Source organism: Mustela putorius, unplaced genomic scaffold, assembly GCF_011764305.1.
Source record: "Mustela putorius furo isolate JIRA1106 unplaced genomic scaffold, ASM1176430v1.1 tig00000867_pilon_pilon_pilon, whole genome shotgun sequence".
Classification (NCBI taxonomy): Eukaryota; Metazoa; Chordata; class Mammalia; order Carnivora; family Mustelidae; genus Mustela; species Mustela putorius.
Genome location: NW_025421501.1, coordinates 3,971,541 through 3,997,984, shown reverse-complemented (window position 1 = coordinate 3,997,984; position 26,444 = coordinate 3,971,541). Strand labels below are relative to the sequence as shown.

The following is a 26,444-nucleotide window of genomic DNA, read 5'->3' as shown; positions in this document are numbered from 1 at the left end:
AAGTAAGTAAAAATCTGCATTCAATGATGAAAATCCAGTTTATCAGAGGTAAGCAGAGGGGCAAGATGCTTGAGTTTTAGTCAATATTGACCTGGGAGATCAGGGTATTATTTAAAGCAGAGTTGTAGTTTTAAAAAAAAAGCACATGACATATTAGTTGTTTAACAACTGGAGACAGAAAGATTAATTAAAGGCTTAAAAATAATGCTTCTTCAGTCACCTGGGAATAACAAAGAGAAAGACCTTGTGGGCAGGTCACTGAGACCCCCTTTTGCAGTGCAACTACATAACTCCACTTCTTTTATGTATTGAACCATTATTATGTCATTTTATTTAATTTGTGTATTTTTATTATATTCAATTAGCCAACATATAGTACATCATTCATTTTTGATGCAGTGTTCAACGATTCATTAGTTGTGCATAACACCCAGTGCTCATCACAACATGTGCCCTCCTTAATATCCATCACCTGGTTACCCCTTCTCCCCAACCCTCTCCCTTCTGTAACCCTAATTTGGTTCCCAGAGTCCAGAGTCTCTCATGGTTTGTTTCCCTCTCTGATTTCTTCCCATTCAGAGCTCCCTCACTGCCCACATGATTCTCCATGCTATTCGTTATGTTCCACATACAAAGTGAAACCATATGATAATTGTCTTTCTCTGCTTGGCTGATTTCACCCAGCATAATCATCTCCAGTTCCACCCATGTTGAGGCAAATGGTAGGCATTCATCCTTTCTGATGGCTGAGTAGTATTCTATTGTATATATGAACCACATCTTCTTTATCCATTCATCTGTTAAAGGACATCTCAGTTCCTTCCACAGTTTGGATATTGTGGACATCACTGCTATGAAAAATGGGGTTCATATACCCCTTCTTTTTCACTACATCTATATCTTTGGGAAAAATACCTAGTAGGGGAATTGTTGGGTTGTAAGGTAGCTCTATTTTTAACATCTTGAGGAACCTCCATACTGCTTTGCAGAGTGGACGTGCCAGCTTGCATTACCACCAATAGCATAAGAGGGTTCCCCTTTCTTCTACACAGCCTTGCCAACATTTGTTGTTTACTCTCTTATTAATTTTTGCCATTTTAACTGGTGTAAGGTGGTATCTCACTGTGGTTTTGATTTGTATTTCCCTGATGGTGAGTGATGTTGAACATTTTTTCATGTGTCTGTTAGCCATTCGTATGTTTTCTTTGGAGAAGGGTCTGTTCATGTCTTCTGCCCCATTTCTTGACTGAATTTTTTTCAGGTGTTGAGTTTGACAAATGACATTACAGATAAAGGGCTGGTATCCAAGATCTATAAAGAACTTATCATGGCTAACAGACACACACAAAAATCACTACAACATCACTAACCATCCGGGGAATACAAATAAAAACCACAATCACATACCACCTTACACCAGTTAAAATGGCAAAAATTAACAAGATATCAGCCCTTTATTTCTAATGTCATTTGCAAATATCTTCTCCCATTCCATAGATTACCTTAGTTTTGTTGACTCTTTCTTTTGCTGTGCAGAAGCTTTTTATCTTGACGAAATCCCAAAAGTTCTTTTTTGCTTTTGTTTCCCTTGCCTTTAAAGAGGTGTCTTGAAAGAAATTGCTGTGGCCAATGTCAAAGAGGTTACTGGCTATGTTCTCCTCTAGGATTTTGATGGATTCCATCTCACATCAAAGTCTTTCATCCATTCTGAGTTTATCTTTATGTATAGTGTAATAGAATGGTCCAGTTTCATTCTTCTGTGGCTGTACAATTTTCCCAGCACCATTTATTGAAGAGACTGGCTTTTTTTGCACTGGATATTCATTCCTGATATGTCAAAGATTAGTTGACCATAGAGTTGAGAGTCCATTTCTGGTATCATAAAAACCATCTATGAAAAGCCCACAGTGAATATCATTCTCAATGAGGAAAATCTGAGAGATTTTCCTTAAGTTCAGGAACACCACAGGGATGCCCACTCTCACCACATTTGTTCAACGTATTACTAGAAGTCCTAGTATCAGCAATCAGACAACAAAAAGAAATAAAAGGCATTAAAATTGGCAAAGAAGAAGTCAAACTCTCTCTCTTCACAGATGACATGATACTTTATGTAGAAAATCCAAAGACTCCACCTCAAAATTACTAGAACTCATACAGCAATTCAGCAATGTGGCAGGATACAAAATCAATGCACAGAAATCAGCTGCATTTCTGTATGCTAACAATGTAACTGAAGAAAGAGAAATTAAAGAATCAATTCCATTTAAAATAGCACTGAAACCATAAGATACCTAGGAATAAACCTAGCCAAAGAGGTATATACAGTAGAAACTACAGATCACTTATGAAAGAAATTGAGAAAGACACAAAGAGATGGAAAAACTGTCCATGTTCATGGATTAGAAAAATAAACATTATTAAAATGTCTACGCTGCCCAAAGCAATCTACACTTTCAGTGGAATCCCTATCAAAATACAATCAACATTTTTCACAGAGCTGGAACAAACAATCCTAAAATTTATGTGGAAACAGATAAGACCTCAAATTGCCAGAGGAATGTTGAAAAACAAAACCAAGGCTGGGGGCATCACAGTCCCTGACCTCAAGCTATATTACAAAGCTGTGATCATCAAGACAGCATGGTATTGGCACAAAAACAGACACATAGATCAATGGAACAGAATAGTATGTCATTTAAACAGAAAATGTCATAGTGAAAAAAGGCCTGGGTCAATATTCTGATATTAATAACAATGTATCTACTTGATAAAACAATGTAAAAGTCCCTGGCTTTACCATTATACAGGCAAGGTAATTTTTTTCTTGAAAAGAACTCTTCCCAGGGCCCCCTTCATGTCTCTGTTCCTTAGGCTGTAAATGAAGGGGTTCAGCATGGGGGTGACCACAGTGTACATCATGGCCATGACAGTCTCCTTAACAGTAGAATTATTAGTTGATGGGCACAAGTAGAGACCAATAACTGTCCCATAGAAGAGAGACACCACAGAGAGGTGGGAGCCACAGGTGGAGAAGGCTTTGTGAATACCCCTAGCAGAAGGGACCTTGAGGATGGAGGACACAATCCGTGCATAAGACATGATAATGAGCAGGAATGGGATGACAAGAATGAGCCCTCCCATGATAAATATCACCAATTCATTAACTCGAGTGTCAGAGCAGGCCAGCTTCAGCAGAGCAGACATATCACAAAAAAAGTGGGGGACTTTGTTTTCTGCACAAAACCACAATCTGGCCATGAGCAGAGTGTGTAACATAGCATGGAACATGGTCAGTACCCAGGAAAGCACCACCAGGGAGAGACAGAGCTTAGGGTTCATAAGGCTGGTATAGTGCAGGGGGAAGCAGATGGCCACATAGCGGTCATAGGCCATGGCCACCAGAAGGAAGCTCTCTAGATCTGCAAAAAACAGGAAGAAGTACATCTGGGTCAAGCAGCCAGCATAGGGAATGGAGGAGATTTGGCCCTGCATGGTTTGTAACAACTTGGGAATGGTCACAGAAGAGAAGCAGATATCAGAGAAAGACAAATTGCTGAGAAACAAATACATGGGCGTGTGGAGGTGGGAGTCCGGGCGAATGAGGATGATGATTATAAGATTCCCTAGGACAGTGGTAACATACATGGCCAGGAACAGGGCATAGAACAAGTCTCGCTGATCTGGATCAATGGGCAGGCCCAGGAGGACAAATTCTGAGATGACAGTTTGATTCTTTCTTGTCATGCTCTGTGTCCAGTATCTTTTGTCCATTATAAACCTGAATAAAAATTAACAATTTCTATGATACAAGATAAGTTGTTCTGCAATAATTGATTTCACTCTCATTATCCAGAACAGCATTCTGTAACCACAATATAACAAATCACTAAATCCAATCACTTTCAGACTTTTTTCATTTCTCACTCCTTACAATGGTTGTTAAAATGTCAAATGGTTGTTAAAATGTCAAATGGTTTACTCTTCCCTCTCTTCTGAAACACTCTTATCTCTTATCTTCTGTGTGATAATCCTGGTTCTCAGCCCTTCATTCTCAGGAACTGTGATTGGTGTCCTCTATAACGGTATCTTATGTATCAGTGTTTTCTTGGGCCTTTCCCTAAATACTGTTCTCTTATAAAACCACATATACAGCCCTAAAAGAATGGCCTATTCCCATGGCATAAATTACCATGTAAATCTCATTGATAAATCTCTATCACCTCAGAAACTATATCATCAATTGCGTAGTGATTATCTCTTCATATACAATCACAAGCATCTTTGGTTCAGTAGATCACAAATAAAACTCATGATCTCACCCTGCCCCCCTCCCAACCTGTACCTCTACATCTCTCACGTAAAAGAAATCCAGGCACAGGTCATACACATGAGAGTTTTCTTTCCTTCCATCCTCTCTCATCCTCAATATCCAATCTGTCAACACATCCTAAAGATTCAGCTACATTAAACCTCTTTCTCATTCATCCATTCCTTATTTCAACCTTCACTATCCTGACTGGGCTGACATCATGTCTTGTCTGTACTATTGGAACAGCCTTTTTCTCTTCACTTTTCTCCTTACTTCCACACTTGAACAGTTTCTCCTTCTGGAAGCCTGAGTGGCTCTGTCCATTAAGCATCTGCCTTCAGCTCAGGTCATGATCCCAGAGTCCCAGGATTAAATCCCACATCAGGCTCCCCACTCAGTGGGGTGTCTGCTTCTCCTTCTGACCTCCCCCACTCATGCCCTCTCTCTTTCACTCTCACAAATAAATCTTTATGAAAAACAATCTGAGGGTTTTGAAGTGATGGGGGAGTGGGAGGTTGGGGGGACCAGGTGGTGGGTATTGGAGAGGGCACGGATTGCATGGAGCACTGGGTGTGGTACAAAAACAATGAATACTGTTATGCTCAAAATAAATAAAATTTTTAAAAATGTTAAAAAAAATAAAATCAAATCAAATAAATTGGAGGTGGAAAAAAAATAAATAAATCTTTTAAAAAACAAACAATAACAAAAAAACACTCTCTCCTTCAATATCCTTCATTAATACTGTGGCATTCTAAGATGAAAATCTGAATCATCATTCTCCCTAACATCTTCATGGAATTCTGATTGCTCTTAAGATAAAAGTCAAGGGATGCCTGGATGGCTCAGTCAGTTAAGCGTCCACCTTTGGCTCAGGTCATTATCCCAGAGTCCTGGGATTGAGTACTGCATCAGGCTCCTTGCTCTGCAGGGAGCCTGGTTCTCCCTCTGCCTCTCCCAACTGCCCATTCTCTTTTTCATACTCTCTCTCAAGTAGATAGATAAAATCTCATTTTAAAAAGATAAAAAGCAAAATTCCTCTCAAAGGAATTGCACAAAAGATGCTTCAACAACTTGCTGACATCAACAGCTTCACTTGGCCCCATAGTGACACTCACATTCACCTGTCCAGAAATGCTGGGCTTGAAAGGCACAATTTCTTGCCACCAGTCTTTTCTACTTGCTGTTCCCCCTGCCTAGCATCTTCCTCTCTCTGCTCCCTCCTCACCTGGTTTGTTCCTACTTACCCTTCAGCATATTATATGTCATTTACTCAGCTGTATCTCTCCTGGCCCCCTTCCCCAGACCAATAAGAAGCTGCTACTATGTTTTCCAGGCATCCCATACTTGCCCCTCAAGCACTGAATGCCTAGGAGATTGGTTACAGCTGTTCTCCCTATTGGATGGTAAACATACAGGAGAGGCCACGTCTGCCTTCATGACTGCAGAAGTGTCAGCACCTGGCACAGTGCCTCGATATAGCCAATGTTCCATAAATATCCATTGGCTGTGCTTCAGGCTGAGACATGCATTCCTTCAACTTTAGAGACAGCAAACTTCTATTAGAATATTTACTTCTACCAAATCATCTTATAACAAAAATTAATAACTTCCAGCACTTTATTATAGAATTGCCTGACATAACCCTGTTACTCATGGAAAATTTGAACTTCAACTATGCTGCTCTTTAACCAAAATAGCTGACCCAGTATACATCCACACCGTCACTATTTCCTTTAGCTGTATCCACAAGATTCAGTGATATTGCTGTAAAAAAAAAAAAAAGAAAAGAAAAAAAGAACCTGATGGATCTCGAGATTTAGTAACTTGGGGATAAAAGGAAGAAATACAGGTAATTTCTGGATTTGAGATCTTATATAGCAATATTTATGAATATTATTATTAAAAAAAGACAAAATGTAACTGGTGAACTGATGTAACTGGTTTAACAGGTTACACCAGTGTAACCAGTTATGTAACCATATGATGGTGTAACATCAGACAAAATATTTCTAGGGAAGTCTCAGGAGGCAGGGAGATGAAGAAGAGGAGGATTATCATACCTGAAGAACCTATCCTGAAGAATGTCATACAACATGGAAAAACAAGACTCTTGGATTAGAAGGACCCTAATGGATCAGCTCATTCACCCTTTGCCCAACCTACCCAGTATGCCTGAGGGTGACACCAGCACACTAACTTAAGGTCCTGTTTCCCTTTGTTTACTAAGACATGTTAGTGCCAGCTTTTGTAGTCATCACCTGTGTCTGCAGCATCCCTTCTCAAATCTCCCATTCTATACATCCCTAGGCCTAAGGGGCCCTGGATCCCAGAGGAGTCTAGATCCTAAAGGAACTCATTAAAGACACAGAAATTACCCAGGACCCTTGCGACAAATGCTCTGAGTCCTGGAGCAGTGACTGATTACATCACTGATCATACCTCACTAATCTTTGGGGGAAGGTGGGGAAGGAGAGAAGTTCATAATATGGATGTTTAATCACTCCCTGTTTAGGGAATGGACAGTAGTCCCATGGGGCTGGAGCCTTCCTTTTGGAAGGTGAAGGAGGATGCTTGGAGAAGCCATAGAAAGGAATAGGGACAAGGCTATGAATTCCTAAAATATCTTACAGGGTAAAAGGCTTTATTGCGGGCAAGAAATCGTCATCAGTGGTCTTTGAAGAAAGTGCCATGAAAGACATATTTTGGAAAAATTCCCAGGGTGGCATCACCTCTCACTACAACCCAGTTTCTCATAAACATACTCAAGGGGAGAGATAAACCTGCAGCTAATAAAGATTAGATCCCTAAGACCCAATCATATGCAGATGCATAGGAAGTACTGGAATAAAAGGTAACTCTCCCAGATCATTTCAATTTTTCCTCATGCAGTGATGGAAAAGAAACCCAGATTTTCATTCCATTGAGGTATGTTTAGCTTCTTACATCTGTAGGAAACCTTAATAGCACCCTGCCACCACTATCCACATGTGTCAGATTACCTCCTAGTTTCCAGTTGTTTCTTACTCTGTATTGGTCATAAGGCCATAGCTAATATTTATAACTCCTTCTTCCATATTTCTTCTATGTGTATCACTGTAGCTACGTGGTTTCTTTACATTCAACTTTCATTTCTTGCGAGTCCAAATCCTCAGTGTTGATGTCTTTATTGGGTCACTATGGTTTTCCATTATCTTTTACTAAGTAGTACTCTAAAGAACCTCCTGGATATCAGGCATGGTCTTTCCTCATTGTGTAGAGAAATCCAATTTTCTATTGTTAATTTAGACTTAATGACTCCCAGACAGTATCATAGCTCCTTTCTTTGCCTGTTGGTTCATTAACACAAAAAAAACTAAAATGGCCAAGTGGCAGTCTCAGCTTCCCATAGAATAGAACCATTAAAGCAATCCTGGTAGAAACATTCTTTAGGAGATGTACCAGAAACTTCTTGTGCAGCACTTCAGATTCTCTCAGACATCTTTGATTCCAGCTACAGCTGCAGTAACTAGTTCCGCAGACTTTAACCAGCTTCACAGAGATATAATCTAACTATATTACTTCAGGCCTGCTCCACCTGATTATTGCATCTTGTCATAGGGTTTTTCTGCTTCCACAGGGAAGAATATCACAGGTAGCCAGTTTAATACTGATAATACTGATGTCAGGGAGTCCAGGACCCATGTGTCAACCCTTAAAAAAAAAACAAGTGGTGGGAGCTAAGGAATATACGCTTCCCATTTTCACTACGCTGGACAGTTCTATGATGCATTTCAACAAGCCTTATTCACCAGTAGTGGTCAACTTAATAAGTCACCCCACCCCACTTATTGGTTGTCCTTTCTTCATTATTTATACCCTTCTGTCTCTTCCTGTGAGATAACAGTACCAAAAAAATACTAGCAAATAATAAGATTTTGTTTGCATTTTGAGCAACCCAGACTATAACAGAAAGTAAGATCACTAAACCAGAAGCCTAAAATTGTCGGGGTGGGAAGCAAAATTTTGTCAGGTCATCATTTGGTGTAATAATGACAAAAGTCAGTCCTGCTACCACCTCTTGATTCCCAGACCCATATATCATGGCTATGGGAGAAGTAGCACCATGTGTGGGTTCCTGGTTCATATTCCATAGAAGTATACACCAATCTTTTTGGGATGTGATCTCCCAACTGGCATCACAACTTTGGTATAAGGCAGTAACTGCGAAGCCAGACAAGAACTTGCTATCATCCTCTGCATCCTCCTTCCATGTACCTTCCAAGGGATTTCTCCATCGTAATTGATTGCTTTTGAAGCTGGAGACTATTACTCCCCTCCACTTATTCGTTTTATAGAGTGGTGAGCAATTGCGATCTTAAACATGAGGGCAGGGAGAGGAGGTAGGGAGGAAAGACCAGAGTGCAGATGCATTTTAGAAGGATATAGGAAAATAGAGAATTAAGTGTAAATTATATATAAATATACAAATATATATTACATATGCACACTAAATATTTGAAATAATTAAATGAACTGCATAGACTAGCAGTTCTTACATAATTCTTTTTTTAATCTAGTATCTATTTTATTAGCATTTTTGGAAATCTATTTAAGACCAGTATTTTTTTTTTCCTGCTTACATTTTTTTTTAATTTCTTTTCAGCATAACAGTGCCCCAAGGCACCTCTTGATACACCCCTCCCTTCAAAGACATCTTCCCAAGGGCTCCAGCCTGCCTGATCTCTGCCTGTCCCTGTCTCCTCCAGGGGTCTGTCTTGTCTGAGCAGCTCCCTTTGATCTGTTAGGTCTTTATCTCAGGAGCTTTCACACCTGCTGGCACAGACCTCCTCTGTCTCTGGCCTCCTCTGGAGTCCTTGCCTTTGATGCTGTATCTCTATGTTCTCTACCACCCTCTTTCTTTTTTTTTTTTTTTTAATTTTTTATTTCTTTTCAGCGTATTCATTGTTTTTGCACCACACCCAGTGCTCCATGCAATACGAATTCTCCCTAATACCCACCACCTTGTTCCCCCAACCTCCTACCCCCGCCCTTCAATACCCTCAGGATGTTTTTCAGAGTCCATAGTCTTTCATGGTTTACCTCTCCTTCCAAGTAACAGTACTGATAGTGGGCACCCTTGTCTTATTCCTGATTTTAGTGGAAATGTCCCTATATTTTCCCATTAAGCTTGATGTTGGCTTTTGGGCTGACTCAAATATATTATTATATCATGTTAAATAAGCATCTATTCCTACTATTTTGAGGATTTTTACCTAGAAATGGCTGTTTAATTTTAGCAAATGTACCATTTTCATTTAAAAAAACTCCACATTTAAAAAGATTGAAATGTTTTAATCAACAAATGAACTTCAAAAAACAGCAGCTATAAGTATGGAGATGATCATTTAAACAATAAGAAAATGCTTTAAATTATAATATTTAAACTTCCCTTATTACTATTTAAATTTCATTCATTGTATCAGTATAATATTTCATCTCAGCATCTACAATTTTAACAAAGGCTTGGAAAGTTTTTTGTTCAGAAACAGATGCTGGTCTAACAGAAACACATTTGAAAATATTTTTTTTCTGGTCATAGTTTCCAACACACCTATGAACTCGGCCTCTAATCAGTCTTGGAAGTTCACGATCCTGTTTTTTAAAAAATAAATATCAAAGAAGTTATTATTTACTTCATCTGAATTTCAGTTTTTTAAAAAACTAATCATATGACCAACTAAATATGAATCACCCCAAAAAGCTGTAATTCCCTCAACCTGATTTAGGGCCCCACTGCCTGTAAGACCAAGATAGCTAGGCATATATGGGTGTCCTGCCACAGAAGAAAGACATTCACTTGAGTAGGGCTTCTTACAAGCTGGTAAACTATTGGTCTTAAAAGACTGAATAACTCCTTGGGGCGCCTGGGTGGCTCAGTGGGTTAAGCCGCTGCCTTCGGCTCAGGTCATGATCTCGGAGTCCTGGGATCGAGTCCCGCATCGGGCTCTCTGCTCAGCAGAGAGTCTGCTTCCCTCTCTCTCTCTCTGCCTGCCTCTCCATCTACTTGTGATTTCTCTCTGTCAAATAAATAAATAAAATCTTTAAAAAAAAAAAAAAAAGACTGAATAACTCCCAATGTAATGGCACATGAATTATTCACTTTATTAGACTGCTAGAGTTCCACTTCCAATAAACAGCAGATCAGGTAGTTCAGAGCAACTCTCTAGCTAAGAACAACTCAAATAGGTGGATGAAATATTTTTAAATCTCCTCATAGACATTAGAGAGCTACCAATGCAGTGAGGGAATAGAGAGACTCCCATCTGGGAAAAGACAGAAGTACAAAGTGGGGCTTGACATTTAGGAATGTTTCCCCTTGAGATTATCTGTCAAGAACAGCCAAGGCAGTTGAGAGTCTAAGAAACTGAGCAGAGGTTTTGACAGTCGCCTAGGACTGGGAGAGAAAAAAAGGAATCAGAGGCTCCCAAGGAAAAGAGATTCTGGTCACCATTCTCACTCTCACCCTTGGCCTAGGGTTGGTACCCAAAAGGGCTACACCTTTCATGGGATTTGTAAAATGGAAAAAGACCAGCCAGCATCAAATCTTCTGAATCATTAATTAAAGGTGAGTATTCTGGAATTCCCTTCACCAAATGGTCATTAAAAACACTGGGTATAAAAGGTAGCATTGATAATTGCTAAAAAGGCTTTATTAAAAAGCAGAATTTCTGTTCCTCAACAGCCATCACTATAAAAAGCAGGCCCCCCCCCATGTGGCTCAGTCATTAAGCATCTGCCTTCAGCTTGGGTCATGATCAAGCCTGGCATCGAGCCCCACTTGGGCTCCCTACTTGGCGGGAAGCCTGCTTCTCCCTCTCTCACTCCCCTGCCTGTATTTCCTCTCTCACTGTGTCTCTGTCAAATAAATAAATACATCTTTAAAAAAAATAAAAGACTGAAAAAGCAAACTATGGAGTATGAGAAAAAATTTGCAATACAAATAATGGACAAAAAATTGTACCCAAAATAGTCACACACAAAAAACCTCTGATAAATCAGTAAGGATAAAACAATAATTCAATAGAAAAGAGTAAGAGGCCTGAAAAGACTTTACAGAAGAAGGTGTCTAAGTGGCCAGTAAACATACAAGGTGTTCAACCTCATTAGTTATCAGGAACTGCAGAAAAGTAAGGTAGCACTAAAAACCTACATAGCTGAAATAAAAAAGACTGGCAGTACTAAGTGTTGATAAGAATGCAGAAAAACTTAATTTGTCTACACTGATTGTGAGAGTCTAAATAAGTACAAACCTTTGGAAAATTCTTTGGTAAATAACTACTATATTGGAACATACACATGAACTATGATGCAGTGATTTTACTTCTAGGTATATGCTCAACAGAAATATGTGTATATGCACAAGAGATATATACAAGACTATTCATAGAATATTATTCATAACAGCAAAAAATCTGGAAACTTGGATATCACCAACAGTAGAATAGAAAGCTAAATTGTTTTACAACAGAATATTGTACATGGAAATATAAATAAATAGACTATAGCTACACAAAATATCAGATGAATCTTACAAACATTGTGTTGAGGGACAGACTTTAAAGACATACCATATAATACTATTTATATAAGGTTCAAAACTAAACAGATTTATTTTGTGATATTAAAAATCAGCATAGTAGTTGCTTTTAGGTAGGAGAGAGGAGGTAGAGAATGGGAGGAGACGCAGGATGCATGGAGTGACAGCAATGTTCTTTTTCTCAGCCTTGGTAATGTCCACTTTGTGATATGTCATAGGCACATCACAGAACTGTACAATTATGATTTGTATACTTTTAGGTATATGTTCTACTTCAATAAAAGATTTTTTTTAAGATTCTATTCATTTATTCATGAGAAACGGAGAAAGAGGAGGCAGAGGGAGAAGCAGGCTCCCGGCTTGAGCAGGAAGCCTGATGCGGAACTCAATCCCAGGACGCCGGGACCATGACCTGGGCCGAAGGCAGACGCCCAACCAAGTGAGCCATCCAGGTGCCCTCAATAAAAGATTTTTAAACTTAACAGACTAGAGAAAAATAAGCATTAAAGATATTATAGAAATTAGTAATATACTTACTTTTTTTATCTACTATGTGTCAGAAAACGTACATTCATATATTTTATTATCTAATCTCCAAAACAACCTTTCAGTAGGAATTGTCTTCCCATTTTACAGATTAAAAAAAACTCAGGGAATTTAAGCAGCTTACTCAAGGTCATAAAGCTAGTAAATAGTGGGGTAAAAGTTGGAATCCAAATCTGATTTCAGAATTAATACCAAACTCTTCTACAAAGTATGTAAGTTTTACAAAATCTCCAGCCTCCTTTGTCACCTGCAGCCTTATTCGTCACCAAGAATCTTTCCTAAATCCCAGCCCACTCCCTGCCTTCCTCCAACTTCAGAACCACTGTCCTTCCACACTCTGTTGATTATCCATGCTCTCAGCTTCATGTCCTTGCATATGCTGCCCTCTTACCTAAGAATTCATTCCTCCCACCTCCCACACACTTTGGCTTCATTTATTACTCTTTATTTATTATTATTATTATTATTTATTACTCTTTAAACATGTAAGATAAGTTACTACATTCTTGAAAAGTCTTTCTCTGATCTGCGCCATCCTGTCTATTTTATAGCACACTGTACATACCTCTACCTACCACTTATCATACCACAATGTAATATTTATGTACCTCTTTCTATCTGAGACTACAATAAATTCTAAGAGAAAGAACTGTTTAGCACCTGTATTCTACTTTGTATCCCTTGCATCTAGTACAGCACCTGGCACACAGTAGGTTATCTCTATTAGCTGAACAAATAAACTTTAAAGTCAGAATTAGAACCAAACGAAATGTTGAAAGTAATACCAAATTGTTAACAGAATTTCTACTATGACGGAAATGTAGCCAGCCTTTGTATGTTTGGTTGGCACAAGCTTTGCAAATAATATTTAAACAAATACTCACTATTTCATAAAATACACAAGGCAGAGTGTTTTTCCCATCTCTCATAAGGAAGGTCTTTGAATAATATGGACCAGGTGTAACAGCTGAATCGAGAACAGCTAAGCAACATTAAAATAGGGGAGAAAATCAGTGCTGGTAAAATGCAAATAAAATTTAACAGTGGGAACTAATATTTAAATAACTATTCCTACACAAAGCTCTTCTAGTTTTATTTATACAATAATACAGACTACATCTTAAGCGGGAACCATATCTCTGAAACTGTTAAATATTAAGGAAAACTAAATTTCTGGCCCTATTCAACTCAGGAGTTAAGACAGAGCCCCTGTAACAATCTTTCCCGTTTTAACATTATGAATCAGAAGAATACTATCAAAAATAACTAAATACGTCTTAAGTCACAAATCAATAACAAATCTAAGAAATGAGGAAAATCCTAATAAACCTTAATATCCTTTTCCAAATTTTATTTTTAAGATCCCCTAGGTATTCCTATAGACATTTAAGACTATTGTCCAAATAGTTTGAGGTTTTCCAAAGTACTTTACCTACCCAATATTTCAAAAAGAAGTACAGTTTTCTGTGCACGTTCACGCCAGTACTTCATGCTTTCAATAACTGCAGATATAATTCTTAAAGAATTATCTTTTTCCTTGAGCTTTAACTGATAAAATGAGCTTTCCTTTTGAAAAATAAAAACATAGCATTAGAAAAACCTTTTTTTTTTTTTTTACACTTATCTTAGCCAAAAGGCTGAGAAGCTATTCATTTTTTTTTTTCTTGTCATACTCCTTCACTTTCCATGTAAAGATCCTAGGTCCTTATGTATAGAATATATAAGAAAATATTGAAAATTTTAGTAGTTACTCCTTAAATTAAAGATATCATTAGCAGTTTATAGGAGGAGAAACTAGGATATACTTGAAGACAATAAACCAAGAAGAAAATTATCTGTATGGACATCCACGCACTCATTTATTTATTCACTGAATATTTTTAGAGCTTTGTGTGCCAATCCTCTGATAAACACAGGTGCATAGAACACAGTTCCTTTCCCTAATGTGTTCACACTCTAACAGGGGAGCCAAACACACTCACTCATTCATTCCAAAAGTTCTTACTGGCATTAACTATGTGCCAAACACAGCTAATGAGGAACCACCACTGAACAAAACAGACAAGATACCTCACCAATATTGCCCTCTAATGGAGTATTCAGAAAATAAACAAATAAATACATAATAGAATGTCAGAAATTAATATATCCTATGAATTCAAGAAAAACAGAGTAAAAGCATAAAGAGAAATAGGAATTATTATTTTAAATAGGTTGTTAAGTGAGGGTGGAGGTAACAACAAAATATAAAGGCCCTAAGATGAGAATGTATTTGGCATTTTTAAAGATCAACTAAGAATAAAGTATGTCAAGTACTAATTTCAGGGGGCAAGAGGGTACTTTCCCTCGTGAGGGTGGCAGTACATCAAAGAACACTTGATGGGACTTTTTTTTCTAACTACAGTTACCTTCCCTCCTCCTCCCCTTCCTAACCAAGATACGAATACCTCCCATTGAGAGCTACTGCCATAATGAACAATTGTTACTAAGGTAACTATCATTCTTTTGTACAAGGAAATATAAGGTTGAAAGCCACTGTGATATAAGCTACATTAGTCAGATTTCTAGCAAAAAAAAAAAAAAAATTACCCCAATTGTTGAAAAGACTTCTTAACAGGTGTATGGGCAAAACAAACAGGGTACTGAAGCCCTCGAGACTAACAACAATAAGAGACTTCCATTATTCTTAGGCTGAAAGGACAAGGGAAAAAAACAAAATTATCACACCTGTGAAAGCTGGACTCATGGAAGAGCTGTACCATTTGGGGACAGCTACTGCCCACAGTACAACATTTAAACAGGTAGAAAATAGGAAAACCCAACCTCTCTCTCTCCCTCTGATTTCCGGCCAGTGACTACCATTGGCTGACCCCTAACAAGAGCTAGCCTGGGGACCTCAGGAGGCTACACTACGTAGGACAACTCAGCCTTCCAGAGCACGGAGAGTGGAGAGTAAAGAATCTTTTTTTTTTTCCAATTTATTTATTTATTTATTTATTTTAAATTTTTCAGCGTAACAGTATTCATCATTTTTGCACCACACACAGTGCTCCATGCAATCCATGCCCTCTCCAATACCCACCACCTGGTTCCCCCACCTCCCACACCCGCCCCTTCAAAACCCTCAGAGTGTTGGGCCAGGGTACAAGGAAAGGAAGGTAGTGAACAACCAGCACACAAAATATATAGAACAATTAGAGCAAAGGGTGGTGAGAGGAGGAAGTAAGGCTGATGTATAGATATGGAAAAAAAAATAAACCAAAGCAGAGTCATATTAGAGTGCATATCCTGTTGAGAATTGTGAAAGGTCTGAAATGGCTAGTATATATTTGTAGATTATAGAATATGAAGCTGGAAAAGTAAAATAAACTCTGGCTTGCAGTCCAAATCGAACCTGTTGTCTGTTTTTGTAAACTTTTATTGGAACACAGCCAAGTCTATTATTTATGTATTGTCTATGGTTGCTTTCAAACTACAATGGTAGAGCTAAGTGGTATACTTGAGACAATATGACTTTAAAGTAAAAAAATATTTACTATCTGGCCCTTTAAAAAAAGAGTTTGCTGACCTCTTACAAAAAATTAGACTGACACATAAGGAACTGGGAGAAATTTCTGTAAGTAATGGATAAACTCTCATCATCTCAATAATGAGTCAACAGTGAGATTCAGAACCCGTAGGACACTCTAAGGCAACTATGAAAAGGAACACTCATTCATAATCACAAAGAAAATATTTGAAACCTTTATCTACACCAGGGACCAGGTATTTGTGTTAATCATGTAATGCATGCCATGAGATTGATTTTTAAATGCTCTTATCTCTGTAATTTAAGTATTTATCTCATATTTTTAAATGTAAATGATCCATATTTATAAAGTTTACCTTAAGACTACTTTTTTCTGGAATATCATCCAACATTTTCTTCTTAAATAAATTTTGTTGAAAACTTGGTTTAAATGCCTGTAAAGCACTGCTTCTGTCTAGACCTCTCATTGTGGAGCCAGGTATTTCTGACGAATGTGTTTGTCTGAGTACTTTGGCTTCTCTTTGGTGAGATAAGTTAGGAGGTTCTGATATTCTTAATTGTTTCCCTTGCTGAGCTCCCCAACAGGAATTTATTCCATCATTTGCCACCAGGTTTGTTCTTTTGCTTTGAGACCTAACATCATTTCTGTCCGATGGTTTCCAGCTGGTATTTTTGCTGCCATCCTTGTAGCTGTAATAGATTTTTTAAAATTAATATTGGTTTTTTGTTTCTATATACATCTTCTTTTAAAAGATTAATAGTGAAAAATTATGATTTATAAAGTACTTTGTAACTATTGATTAGTTGGAACTTCCAAATACATTATCACAACAACTCTACAATAGATCATACCTCTCTTTTTAGGTGATGAAACCTAGGAAGTAACTTGCCTGAAGTTATACAGCAAGTTATTGTCAATCTGGAACCCAGAGAATCCTAGTCTCCCAACTCAGAGCTTAGTGTTATAAAGTATATTTTTTAAACTATAGGCTTTCATTTGACAGTGGTTGTCTCTGAGTGGTAAGATTCTGAGGATATTTGCCTGCTTCTTTATGCATTAATTTTTAAAATTTTCTACAATAAAATTTTAACAAGTTAAGTTATGGCTTATAGGTGATTTTAAATCACAAGGAGAATAAATACAAGCAGTGTAGATAACTTTGATTAGAAATTTTATGCTTTTACTACATAGCTTAAAAGTCCAATTAATCAATCTGTTGCAACATTTTAGTAACTACATTAATCTAAGTGAATTATATTAACTGATGAGAACATGATGTTAATGAGGCCAAAATCCAAAGTATAATTTCTAAGCAGACCAGTTAAGAGTTCAACAGGGAGAAACTAATCCAGGTCACAAATTCTTATTTCTGGGTAATTTTCCTGAAAATATCACTGGTATTACAAGGGGGCAAATAATACAACTCATCCCTTGTTAGAGAAAATAATAGAGTCTCCACAGTGACCAGGCACAAGTCCAGATTGTATGGGGCCTGAAGCTTGTTAATGTGGGCAGCCTTCTTAAGTAAATTGGGTGCAAAATTAGGTATGAAAATAAGGACAGGAGAAATCATGAATAATTTCAAACCTTTAAAAGTTGATAAATCTCACAAACTTCAAAATATCCAGAAAAAAAATTACTTGTATTTTTATTAATTAACTGTCTGATACACCTCTTTAAAATTTTTTCTACATTCACCACCTCTTCACATGACAGCAATTTTATTTTCAGTAGAGAGAACAGAAACCAAACTTCGCCTGTCTCCTCTCATGGCTATAAAAATTATGTTTATTATTCAATTTAGAAAAGCTTCTTTGTTTCACAACTCCTTATTTTTTTTTAAGATTTTATTTATTTATTTGACAGACAAGTGGGCAGAGAAGCAGGCAGAGAGAGAGGAGGAAGCTGACTCCCTGCTGAGCAGAGAGCCCAATATGGAGCATGATCCCAGGATCCGAGCCAAGGGTGGAGGCTTTAACCCACTGAGCCACCCAAGCACCCCTCACAGCTCCTTATTAATAATGCATTTTAACTTCTTCCCACATTTTTGTCTAGCAGGCGCTCCTGGCCTGGGAACAAGCCCTGGAAGAACCACAGTCCTTTGAACTTGCTGACTGAGCCCACACAAGGATGCTGCTTCAGCAGCCAATCTAGCTCAGCCACGTCCTCAAATCCCAACCAGACCATGAAAGGTACTAAAGCTGTAGTGGCTTCTAAAAAGGGAAGGGTAGTGTCTGCTTTGGATCCTTCTCTTTGGATCTAGGTGTTCAATGAGATCCCAAGAACAAGCTGTTAACGGGGGCTACATGGATGTGAAGATAAAGCAGAGATTCTAAACCTAAGCAGAGAATCAGAGCTTCAGCAGATTATCAGCCACCTACCTGGGTTTTCAAATGGTTTTTGCTCCTGGATCATCTGTTGTTATAGTCCAACTGTCTGATAGATTATCTATGATTTCAAATTGGAATATCTAATACTGACTGCCTGTCCATATTACAATGTTACCTAATTCTCAAATGCCAGTCAGAAGGCATTTTCTTACAGCATCTGCAGCTGAAACTGTGCCTCTGAGGACGATCTCAAACCACTGAATGGCCTAGGTAATAAGCCCTGGTTCTAAAGAATGTAACTAACTGGTTCTGAGGAAACCAGCATGAGCAAAACTAATTTTAAAATATATGTATTGTTTTGATGTACTTATTAAGTATTTTATTAATGTTTCTCCCCTTTAAAAAATATGGTATCTCGAATAAAAGTGAAGGTAAGGTTAACTTTACAGGATTGCTGTAAGGATTATTAAAATAATGTACCATAGCACTAAACAAGACTGATAGAAGATATATGTTTGATGTTGTTTCTCTAATATTTTGTTCCCAAAATTATTTCCTTCGGTAGTTACTAGTTACTCAAGAATACTAAAATCCTCAACCTAACAAATAACCCATGTCCTTTCCCTAACTATTTATTTTTTCATCCTATTTAGGGATTAAACTTAGACTCTTACAGCAATAATCCAGGAGCATTCTCACCATCTTCCTTAACAGTCATCTTCATTTCCTGAGAACCTACCACTGTTTATGTACACACATTTTGGTCATCATCTTTCTTTCTTACTCTGTTCTGTTTATGGAGCTGACTGTCTTACTAGGGTGAAATTCACCATTCTATTTGGTTGGCAATTCCTAAATATATCCAACACTAAAATACAGTTATTCCTGACTCTATACCTACTGCCAATTAGATTATTAATGATCTGTAGCATGATGACAAATATAGGCAGAAATTTCGATATAACGTGAAGAACGCTTTGGAAACATATTCACTGACAAATTTGCCCATTTTTTAAAAATTTGCCTATTTTTAAAGTCTTATATAGCATTTTTAAAATTCTTTTATAAAACGTATCTAATACTGCTATGGGGTTAGTTACTATTTAGCTTAAAAATTTCCTAAATGTAATTTTGCCTGAGAAAGGAAGAGGAGAGGAAGGAAGAGGGAATGGAGGAGAGAAAAAGAGGGGAAGGAGAAGGATAGAAAAAAGAGAAATCTTAAGTAAACTCACCTCCAGTGACTCTTGCTTCTTTCAGTATTTAATTGAATAGACTTAGACACAGAATCTTGACTTCTCGGAGGATGAGAAACTGAATGTGGTATTTGCCTTTCAAAGAAATAGGTCTTATTAAATATTAACAGTTTGTTTCCAAACTGAGAAATGTAAAATATACAATGAAGAATAACATCAGTCAGTAACAGACACATATAGTCAGTGGTATATATTTTTCCACCTACCCTGTGTTCACTGTTTTCACTGAAGGAGGAAACTCTGGATTCACAGCTTCCCAAGCCCAATCTCAAAAGATACAAATAGCATAGACAAAAGTAAGATATGTATCATTTTTTAAAAATAATCACTTCATATTTATTTAATAGGTGGAAAACTAAAAGCCTAGAGAAGAAAAGGACTTGGAAGATATGGGTATGTTCTTCAAACAGCACTTTATTGTGGAATTTGTCACAGCCTGCCTTATTAATTTTCATAGATGTCTTCCTTTCTCATTATATTTTAAACAAAGGTAGTAGTTTAATCTGTATCTTTTCCATGATCAGTTCTAGTGTAGTACCTTGTACTTTGTAGCATGAATTTAGTGTAATCAATGTTTCTTCAATTTTTTTGAACCCAACCCACAGCAAAAAGTACATCATAGCCCAGAATATATGCACACACACACACGTACACACATGCATGGTGTACATGAGAGAGAGAGAGAGACAAAGGAGAGAGAACATAACAAAACTGAAATATCAATTTATATCCTTACCATGTGTGATGCTCCCTGACATTTTCTATTCTACTCTATTCTCTTCTATTTCCTTCTTTAAAGATTGTTTCCCATCCAAACTAATGGATCAAGATGAAAATTTGAAAAACACTGAGCTAGCCATATCTCTTACCCAATATAAGAATCATATTACATCTCTGACAGATTTTAATCCTGCTCAGAGCTTGGACAGTACAGTATTTCAGAAGGATGAACATTTCCCTATGGAGGACAACATTCATGCTATTTATAAAAATACTTTAAATGTCAGAGAATTTTTTTAGATGGCAGACGATGATCAGATAAATGCCAATTTATGCACATCCATATGGATTTTTTCTTTTGTCAATAAAAATGAAAATAATATAAAATTCCTACTTTGAATTCCTCAAATGTGGAAGAAAAGAAAATAATTATAGATTTACAAGCAGACAAAGGCCTGGAGGGGTGAGGGAGAGAGAGGAAGGGAGAGAAATTTTAAAATTCTAGTTGCAAAATATCTTATTAAAGATTTTTAAGGTATCCTCAAAAATATATAAATGTATACAATCAGCATATACCAAGTATATTGCAGAATACCTGCCTGGCCGTGCCTTTTTCTGAAGAGGAATAAAAAGTCAGCAAACATTAAGACCTCTCAGCACCCACCACCACAGCTAACTGTTGCAGAGATGAGAGGCCTAATCATAAAGCTAAACCAGAATTTTAGTGACCTTACTTAAAAAGATGTGCTGAACCAAAGGCTGTCTTTAAAATTTAATCAAAAGATACAGAAGACAGTCAACAGTGGACTCTGGGAACTAGAAGTAAAAGGCTATGTTAACTTCCAGCAAAGATAATTTAGTTCATGGGCTGGCTGAAGTTATAAGGAAGCCAACTGGATGAGAGAAATAAAGTAACAAATGAAGAGAAGCAAAAATGCTCAGAAGAGAAAAAAGCCAAGCAGTAGAAATTTTAGGCTTCTATCCTTCCTAAAGTCTAAATTTTCTCCCATTTTTCCTGTGTTCATGTGTACACAGATCCCAATTCCTGAGGCAACTTGAGTTTCACCACTCTTTATCACCACATGCCTAAGTTACAATATCCATAGATCTTGAAAAAGAAAAAAACAAATCTTTACAATGTGGGTTACAACTTCATTAGAACAAAGGCTTCAGATCTAAGATACTCCATTTAAATGCTAAGCCACCCTTGTAGACAAGGAAACTCAAACTACTGTACTGGAATGTTCAGAAAGAGCCAAGTAATCCCTATATTTGGATAGGGGAAAGAAGAAAAAAATAAACTTTCTATTTCCATTGTAATAAAATTAAAATGTTAATTTTCTATCATCTTAATTCCTATTTTTTTTTTAAATTTTCACCATATTTCCTTACCTGGTGGTAAAGGAGGGAAATCATAACTGTCAGAAGCAGTACTGCTACTTGGATCATTTGTAAGTGGATTGGATGTTAATGGCTGTCTATTCCTCTTCTTCTGATTGAACAATGGTACAGGCAAACAGCCTAAATTGAATGTACCAATAAATTAGTACATAATAGGCAGATAGATCTAGTTATAGAATAATTGTGTATAATAACAACTTTGATTTGTCTACTTCTATATGTTAATTTTATACTTATTACAGATCTATTTCTGTATCTTTGCATTGATTTTTACATTCTTTTTAAGGTCCCAAATAACCTCATTTGTCTCTATTAAAAACTCCTTTCCTGTTCTACATTAACTCTGATTTAATTTCACTTGTTTGGAAGTAATTCCCATCTCCTTCCTCACCCCCCAACCCTTTCCAAATCCACTTTTTGTTTTCCTTATTTCCTTTCTGTGCTTCTTATTACCATGTCAACTCGAGGGGGGCCCTTCAAATACAATAGAGGTGAGGGAGAACCAAACTCTGACCCATGCTTTCCAAAACCCTAACCACTCTTTGGACTGTGACAGCACACCCTTTAGGGCCATGGTTCTCCAACTTTAGTCTAAGATTTACATGGAATTTTCCTTAACACGCCAGTTCCTAGACCCCACTCTCATGGATTTTATTTCAACAGATTTAGTTTGGAATCCAAAACTCTGAATTTTAAAATGCACTCCAGGTGTCTGTAATGCATATTTTCTGGGATCATTTTCTGAATGCTTAAAGTGATAATATTCAATCCACATGAGGATAAATAAATATTACGTCCAAGCCCTCTAGCTGGGAGGCCTGGGATCTCAAGTCAAGCCAAAAGTCAGAATTTATAAACACTAAAACTAGAAGGGATCTCAGACAAAAAGGGATCTGAAAAGCTTGCCTAGATAGGGCCCAAGCTTCCTAAAACTCAGTTCAGATTATCTTGCCACTAGAACATACCCTAGCTGATCTATCAACACGTATACTATGGAGAAAATATAGACTCTATGATAACTGTATGCCAAAAGGCTGGGAAAATTATGTGAGCTCTGAAATCAGACTGCCTGAGTTTGAATCACAACTTCCAAGTATAAATTTGGGCAATTTCCTTAGCTCATTCTGCTATTATGACATACACAGAGAAGGCGGGAAATATAGTAATTAAGAGCATGAACACTAGAGCCAGATTCCTAGGTCCAAATGCTGGCTCTGCCACTTCATAAATTACTTACTTAACCTCTCTGTGCCTAAGTTTCTCATCTGGAAAACAGGAATGATAATTATAATGCCTATCCCAGAGGGCTGGTGTAAGGAGTAAATAAATTAATACATATAATTAAATGCTAGAATACAGTACAGCTATCATAAATCGCTATGACTGTCTTCACTGTGCATTATCACTACACTCCTGGTTCTCCTCATCCTTATCCTCTATCCTTTACTAACTAATAAATCGGGAAAGCAGAAACGGTAGGGGAAGTTGTTAGGGAGATAGAAATATTTCAAATAAGAAAGTCACAAATACAAATAGAATAATAATAGAAATAAATCTATTTCTATGTTTTCAGCTTAAAAGTGAACAACAACTCAAGCACATAAAGTTTGTAGAAAAAATGCTGGGGTAAATCCAGGAATGTTTCATTTTACTCCTACCTCTGCCACTGAAAGTTTTGACTAAGTTATTTCATTTCCTTGGACCTAAAAAGTAAAGAGGCTAGACTATATGTTCTTTACCTAAAAGTAAAGAGGCTAGACTATATGTTCAATCTTTTTTAAAAGTTCCTTCCAAAATGTCCCATCTATAAACTTCACAAGGTTTACATGGTATATAAAGATATACAAAATTTAAAATAAAAATTCAATAAATAAAATTGAATATAATTGTTCAATACCTGCTGTACTTCGAGTTGAATTTTCACTTAGGTTTCTCTTCATTTTTTTCAATATCAAAGTCTGTAACGTTTCTTCAGCATTCCAAATTTACAAATGAAGTTGTTTGACTAAATCTTCAAAGAAAGAAATTTGCAACTCAAATTGTATCAACAAAAAAAAATCAAATTCTCAGCCTAGTAATTACTGAAATTAGGATTTAACACTATGATTTCAAACCTGATAAGGGAATCATCTTACAGCACCTTTTCTTCCTGCATAAGAATTTGTAACAATCTGCTTTTCCAACTCTGTTTGAAATTGGTTAGAACTAAGGTGGCTATTCCGCTCTTCCTAAACATGCACGGATTTTCACACACTCTACATAATGTATTCTAGGGCCAAGGACTCATAATAGCAACAGTTCTGAAACAAATGTATAAAGAGGGAAATGGACTACAACACTGACAAACTGGTATGCTTACAAGGCTTGAAGCCGGATATAGCAAGCCCTTTAGAAAACATTCTTGATGTCATTCTAGGAAGAAAACGAGAGGTTGTGCGACTTTTTCTCCTCACAGAAATACCAAGGGAACTCACACACTGAACCAGAGAGGGGCTTACAAGGGCTATCACATTTCCGAATACCACGCAAACAAAATCAGCATCCTCCCCCGGACCATGGAGTCGGGAACACCGAGTTGCTCGACCCTAACTTCTAACTGGACCCCGATGGCGGTTGACAGCGTCGATGAGCAAGAAGTATGTCCAATGTACACACGCGCGCACACACACACACACACACTCCCCCCAGTTCCCCCCGCCAAAGCCCACTGTCTCGTCTCAAATGGCGACCAGGAGGCCCTATTACGGCTCCTCCTAGGCGGCCCAGTCAGAGGTAAGTGCTCTTCCAACGACCTCTACTGATCTGGGGACGGGGGGAGTTTGGTAAGTAGGGATAATACAGTCTTTCCCTTCTTGACCCTCCAGCCAACAGGACACGCAACTTCAACCTTCAGGTTCCTACGCCTCGAAAAACCGTCGTCTTCGGCCTGTTGCGTCCCGCGACACACTCCAGTCAGCTACGGCCCACTTCCCGGCCTCCGAAAAAGCGCGAGAAGTCGAGCTTTACGCAGACGCGCCGCCACCCGCGCCTCCAATTGCGCAGGCGCAGAGGTTAGCTGCGTTTGGGTCATTGGTGCAAATGGTGTCGTCTGGCCCGTGGGCGATGAGAAGGACACATGCTCGCTATTTTGGGAAGGAGAACGTTAACGCACCTCCCACTCACAACTGTGAGGTACGTAGCACAGGAATGGCTGTAGGGACACACCTGTTTCTGTTCACTGCTGAGGTGTACCCAGGACTAGTGGCCCAACACACCCTCCCCTCCCCCCCTCACGCGCACGTATATTTTAGGTTCTAGACCTCAATTTGTAAGATGCTGGGAGTTCACTTAGAAGAGAGTAACTCAAAGGCCACAGGCCTCAAAACCAGGTCATGGGGTTTGTTTCAACTCCCTTGGTCATAGCTGGGAATTAAAATCGCTTGGCAGCCAGTGGGAGAGCTGAGGCTGGTTTGAAGAGGGCCCTGCAAATCCAAGTGGAGTCAGTAAGGCTGGGCCTGTGCTGTGCAAGCTCGGTGGAGAACTAGCACTTGAGACCGGGGGGGAGGAAACGGGATGGTGCAGTGAGGGGCTCTGACCCTCACAGGATAGACGGTCCCTGCCTGGCCTCTGGTCTTGGGCAAGTTATTGACCTCCTCTAAACCTACATTTCGCTTCCCAATATAACTATTTAATTAACTGTCCTCAAAGTATTAAAATAGAGAATGAACAGTCCTGGCACACAGTAAATGCTCAGTAAATGTTAGCTTTTATTGGGTGACAGTTGCTATTTACTGAATGTTTACTAGAGGCCAGAAATAGTAATCCTAGCTCCACTTGGAGTCCAAGACATGTTTTGTTGTTAGTATAACTTCTGACCATTTGAAGACTGGGATAGGTGAACAGAAATGTGCAGAGGGTCTAGAGATGGGGGAAGGTTATTGGTACAGGCCTAGGACTATGAAACCATGTGACATGTACAGTTGACCCTTGAACAGCACAGGTTTGAACCATGCAGGTCTAGTTACACATGGTTTTTTTTTTTTTAAAGATTTTCTTTATTTATTTATTTGACAGAGACACAGCAAGAGAGGGAACACAAGCAGAGGGAGCGGGAGAAAGAGAAGCAGGCTTCCCACCAAGCATGGAGCCTGATGTGGGGCTGGATCCCAAGAGCCTGGGATCATGACCTGAGCTGAAGGGAGATGCCCAAGGACTGAACTACACAGGAGCCCCTATATATGGATTTTTTTAGAGTATGATATTGTACATGTATTTTCTCTGCCATGATTTTCTTAATAACATTTTCTTTTCTTGAGCTTACTTTATTGTAAGGAGACAGTATATGATACATACACAAAATACGTGTTGTCTCTTGGTAAGGCTTCTAGTCAGCAGTAGTCTATTAGTAATTTAAGTTGTTGGGGAGTCAGAAGTTATACAAGGATTTTCAACTGCTTGGAGGTCAACACCCCTAACCCCTGTTGTTGGAGGGCCAACTCTTGTAAGATTAAGTCAGAAGAAGAATGAGGGGCACCTGGGTGGCTCAGTCGATTAAGGCACGGACTCTTGATTTCGGCTCTTGTCATGAGCTCAGGGTTGTGAGATAGAGCCCTACATCAGGCTCCCCACTAGGTGTGGAACATGCATATGAGTCTCTCTCTCCTTCTCTCTCTGCCCCTCTCCCTCCTTTAAAAAAAAAAGAATAAGTATGAATGCCAAACTAAGGAATAACTTTGAAGGAATAGTGTCTTCATTTAATCTGAAAAAGATTTCATACAATAAAATGTCTGAAAA

The 26,444-nt window shown here is 38.1% G+C and overlaps 2 protein-coding genes across 5 annotated transcripts; both read right to left on the bottom strand.

Annotated features, from left to right (window-relative positions):
- Positions 1 to 2,802: 2,802 nt before the first annotated feature.
- LOC123393466 (olfactory receptor-like protein DTMT) lies at positions 2,803 to 3,763 on the bottom strand. Its single transcript, XM_045085476.1, has one exon. It carries the CDS (start codon positions 3,745 to 3,747, stop codon positions 2,803 to 2,805), a length of 945 nt encoding a protein of 314 aa, XP_044941411.1. The 5' UTR covers positions 3,748 to 3,763.
- A 5,890-nt stretch (positions 3,764 to 9,653) lies between these two features.
- On the bottom strand, positions 9,654 to 24,661 carry SPATA22 (spermatogenesis associated 22). 4 transcript variants are annotated; one of them, XM_045085465.1, is made up of 9 exons: positions 24,559 to 24,661; positions 23,569 to 23,682; positions 21,663 to 21,791; positions 19,757 to 19,817; positions 19,530 to 19,625; positions 16,323 to 16,656; positions 13,874 to 14,003; positions 13,322 to 13,419; positions 9,654 to 9,946 (listed from the first exon to the last, which is right to left on the bottom strand). In XM_045085465.1, the coding sequence occupies exons 2-9, from the start codon at positions 23,609 to 23,611 to the stop codon at positions 9,755 to 9,757; spliced, it is 1,083 nt and encodes a 360-aa protein (XP_044941400.1). In that variant the 5' UTR covers positions 23,612 to 23,682; positions 24,559 to 24,661; the 3' UTR covers positions 9,654 to 9,754. The 4 variants fall into 4 exon arrangements, with proteins under 4 accessions (XP_044941400.1, XP_044941399.1, XP_044941402.1 ...); XM_045085464.1 differs by having other exon boundaries at positions 24,553 to 24,658; XM_045085467.1 differs by lacking the exon at positions 24,559 to 24,661 and adding an exon at positions 24,031 to 24,545.
- Positions 24,662 to 26,444: the final 1,783 nt, after the last annotated feature.

Bases quoted from the DNA above. Each gene is read 5' to 3' on its own strand.
- LOC123393466 (XM_045085476.1), bottom strand. From the start codon at position 3,747: ATGACAAGAAAGAATCAAACTGTCATCTCAGAATTTGTCCTCCTGGGC.
- SPATA22 (XM_045085465.1), bottom strand. From the start codon at position 23,611: ATGAAGAGAAACCTAAGTGAAAATTCAACTCGAAGTACAGCAG. The intron at 16,657-19,529 runs GTGAGTTTACTT...AATCTATTACAG, and splicing joins AGAAGCAAGAGTCACTGGAG to CTACAAGGATGGCAGCAAAA. The intron at 9,947-13,321 runs GTGAGTATTTGT...TTTAAAAAACAG, and splicing joins CTTGTGTATTTTATGAAATA to GATCGTGAACTTCCAAGACT.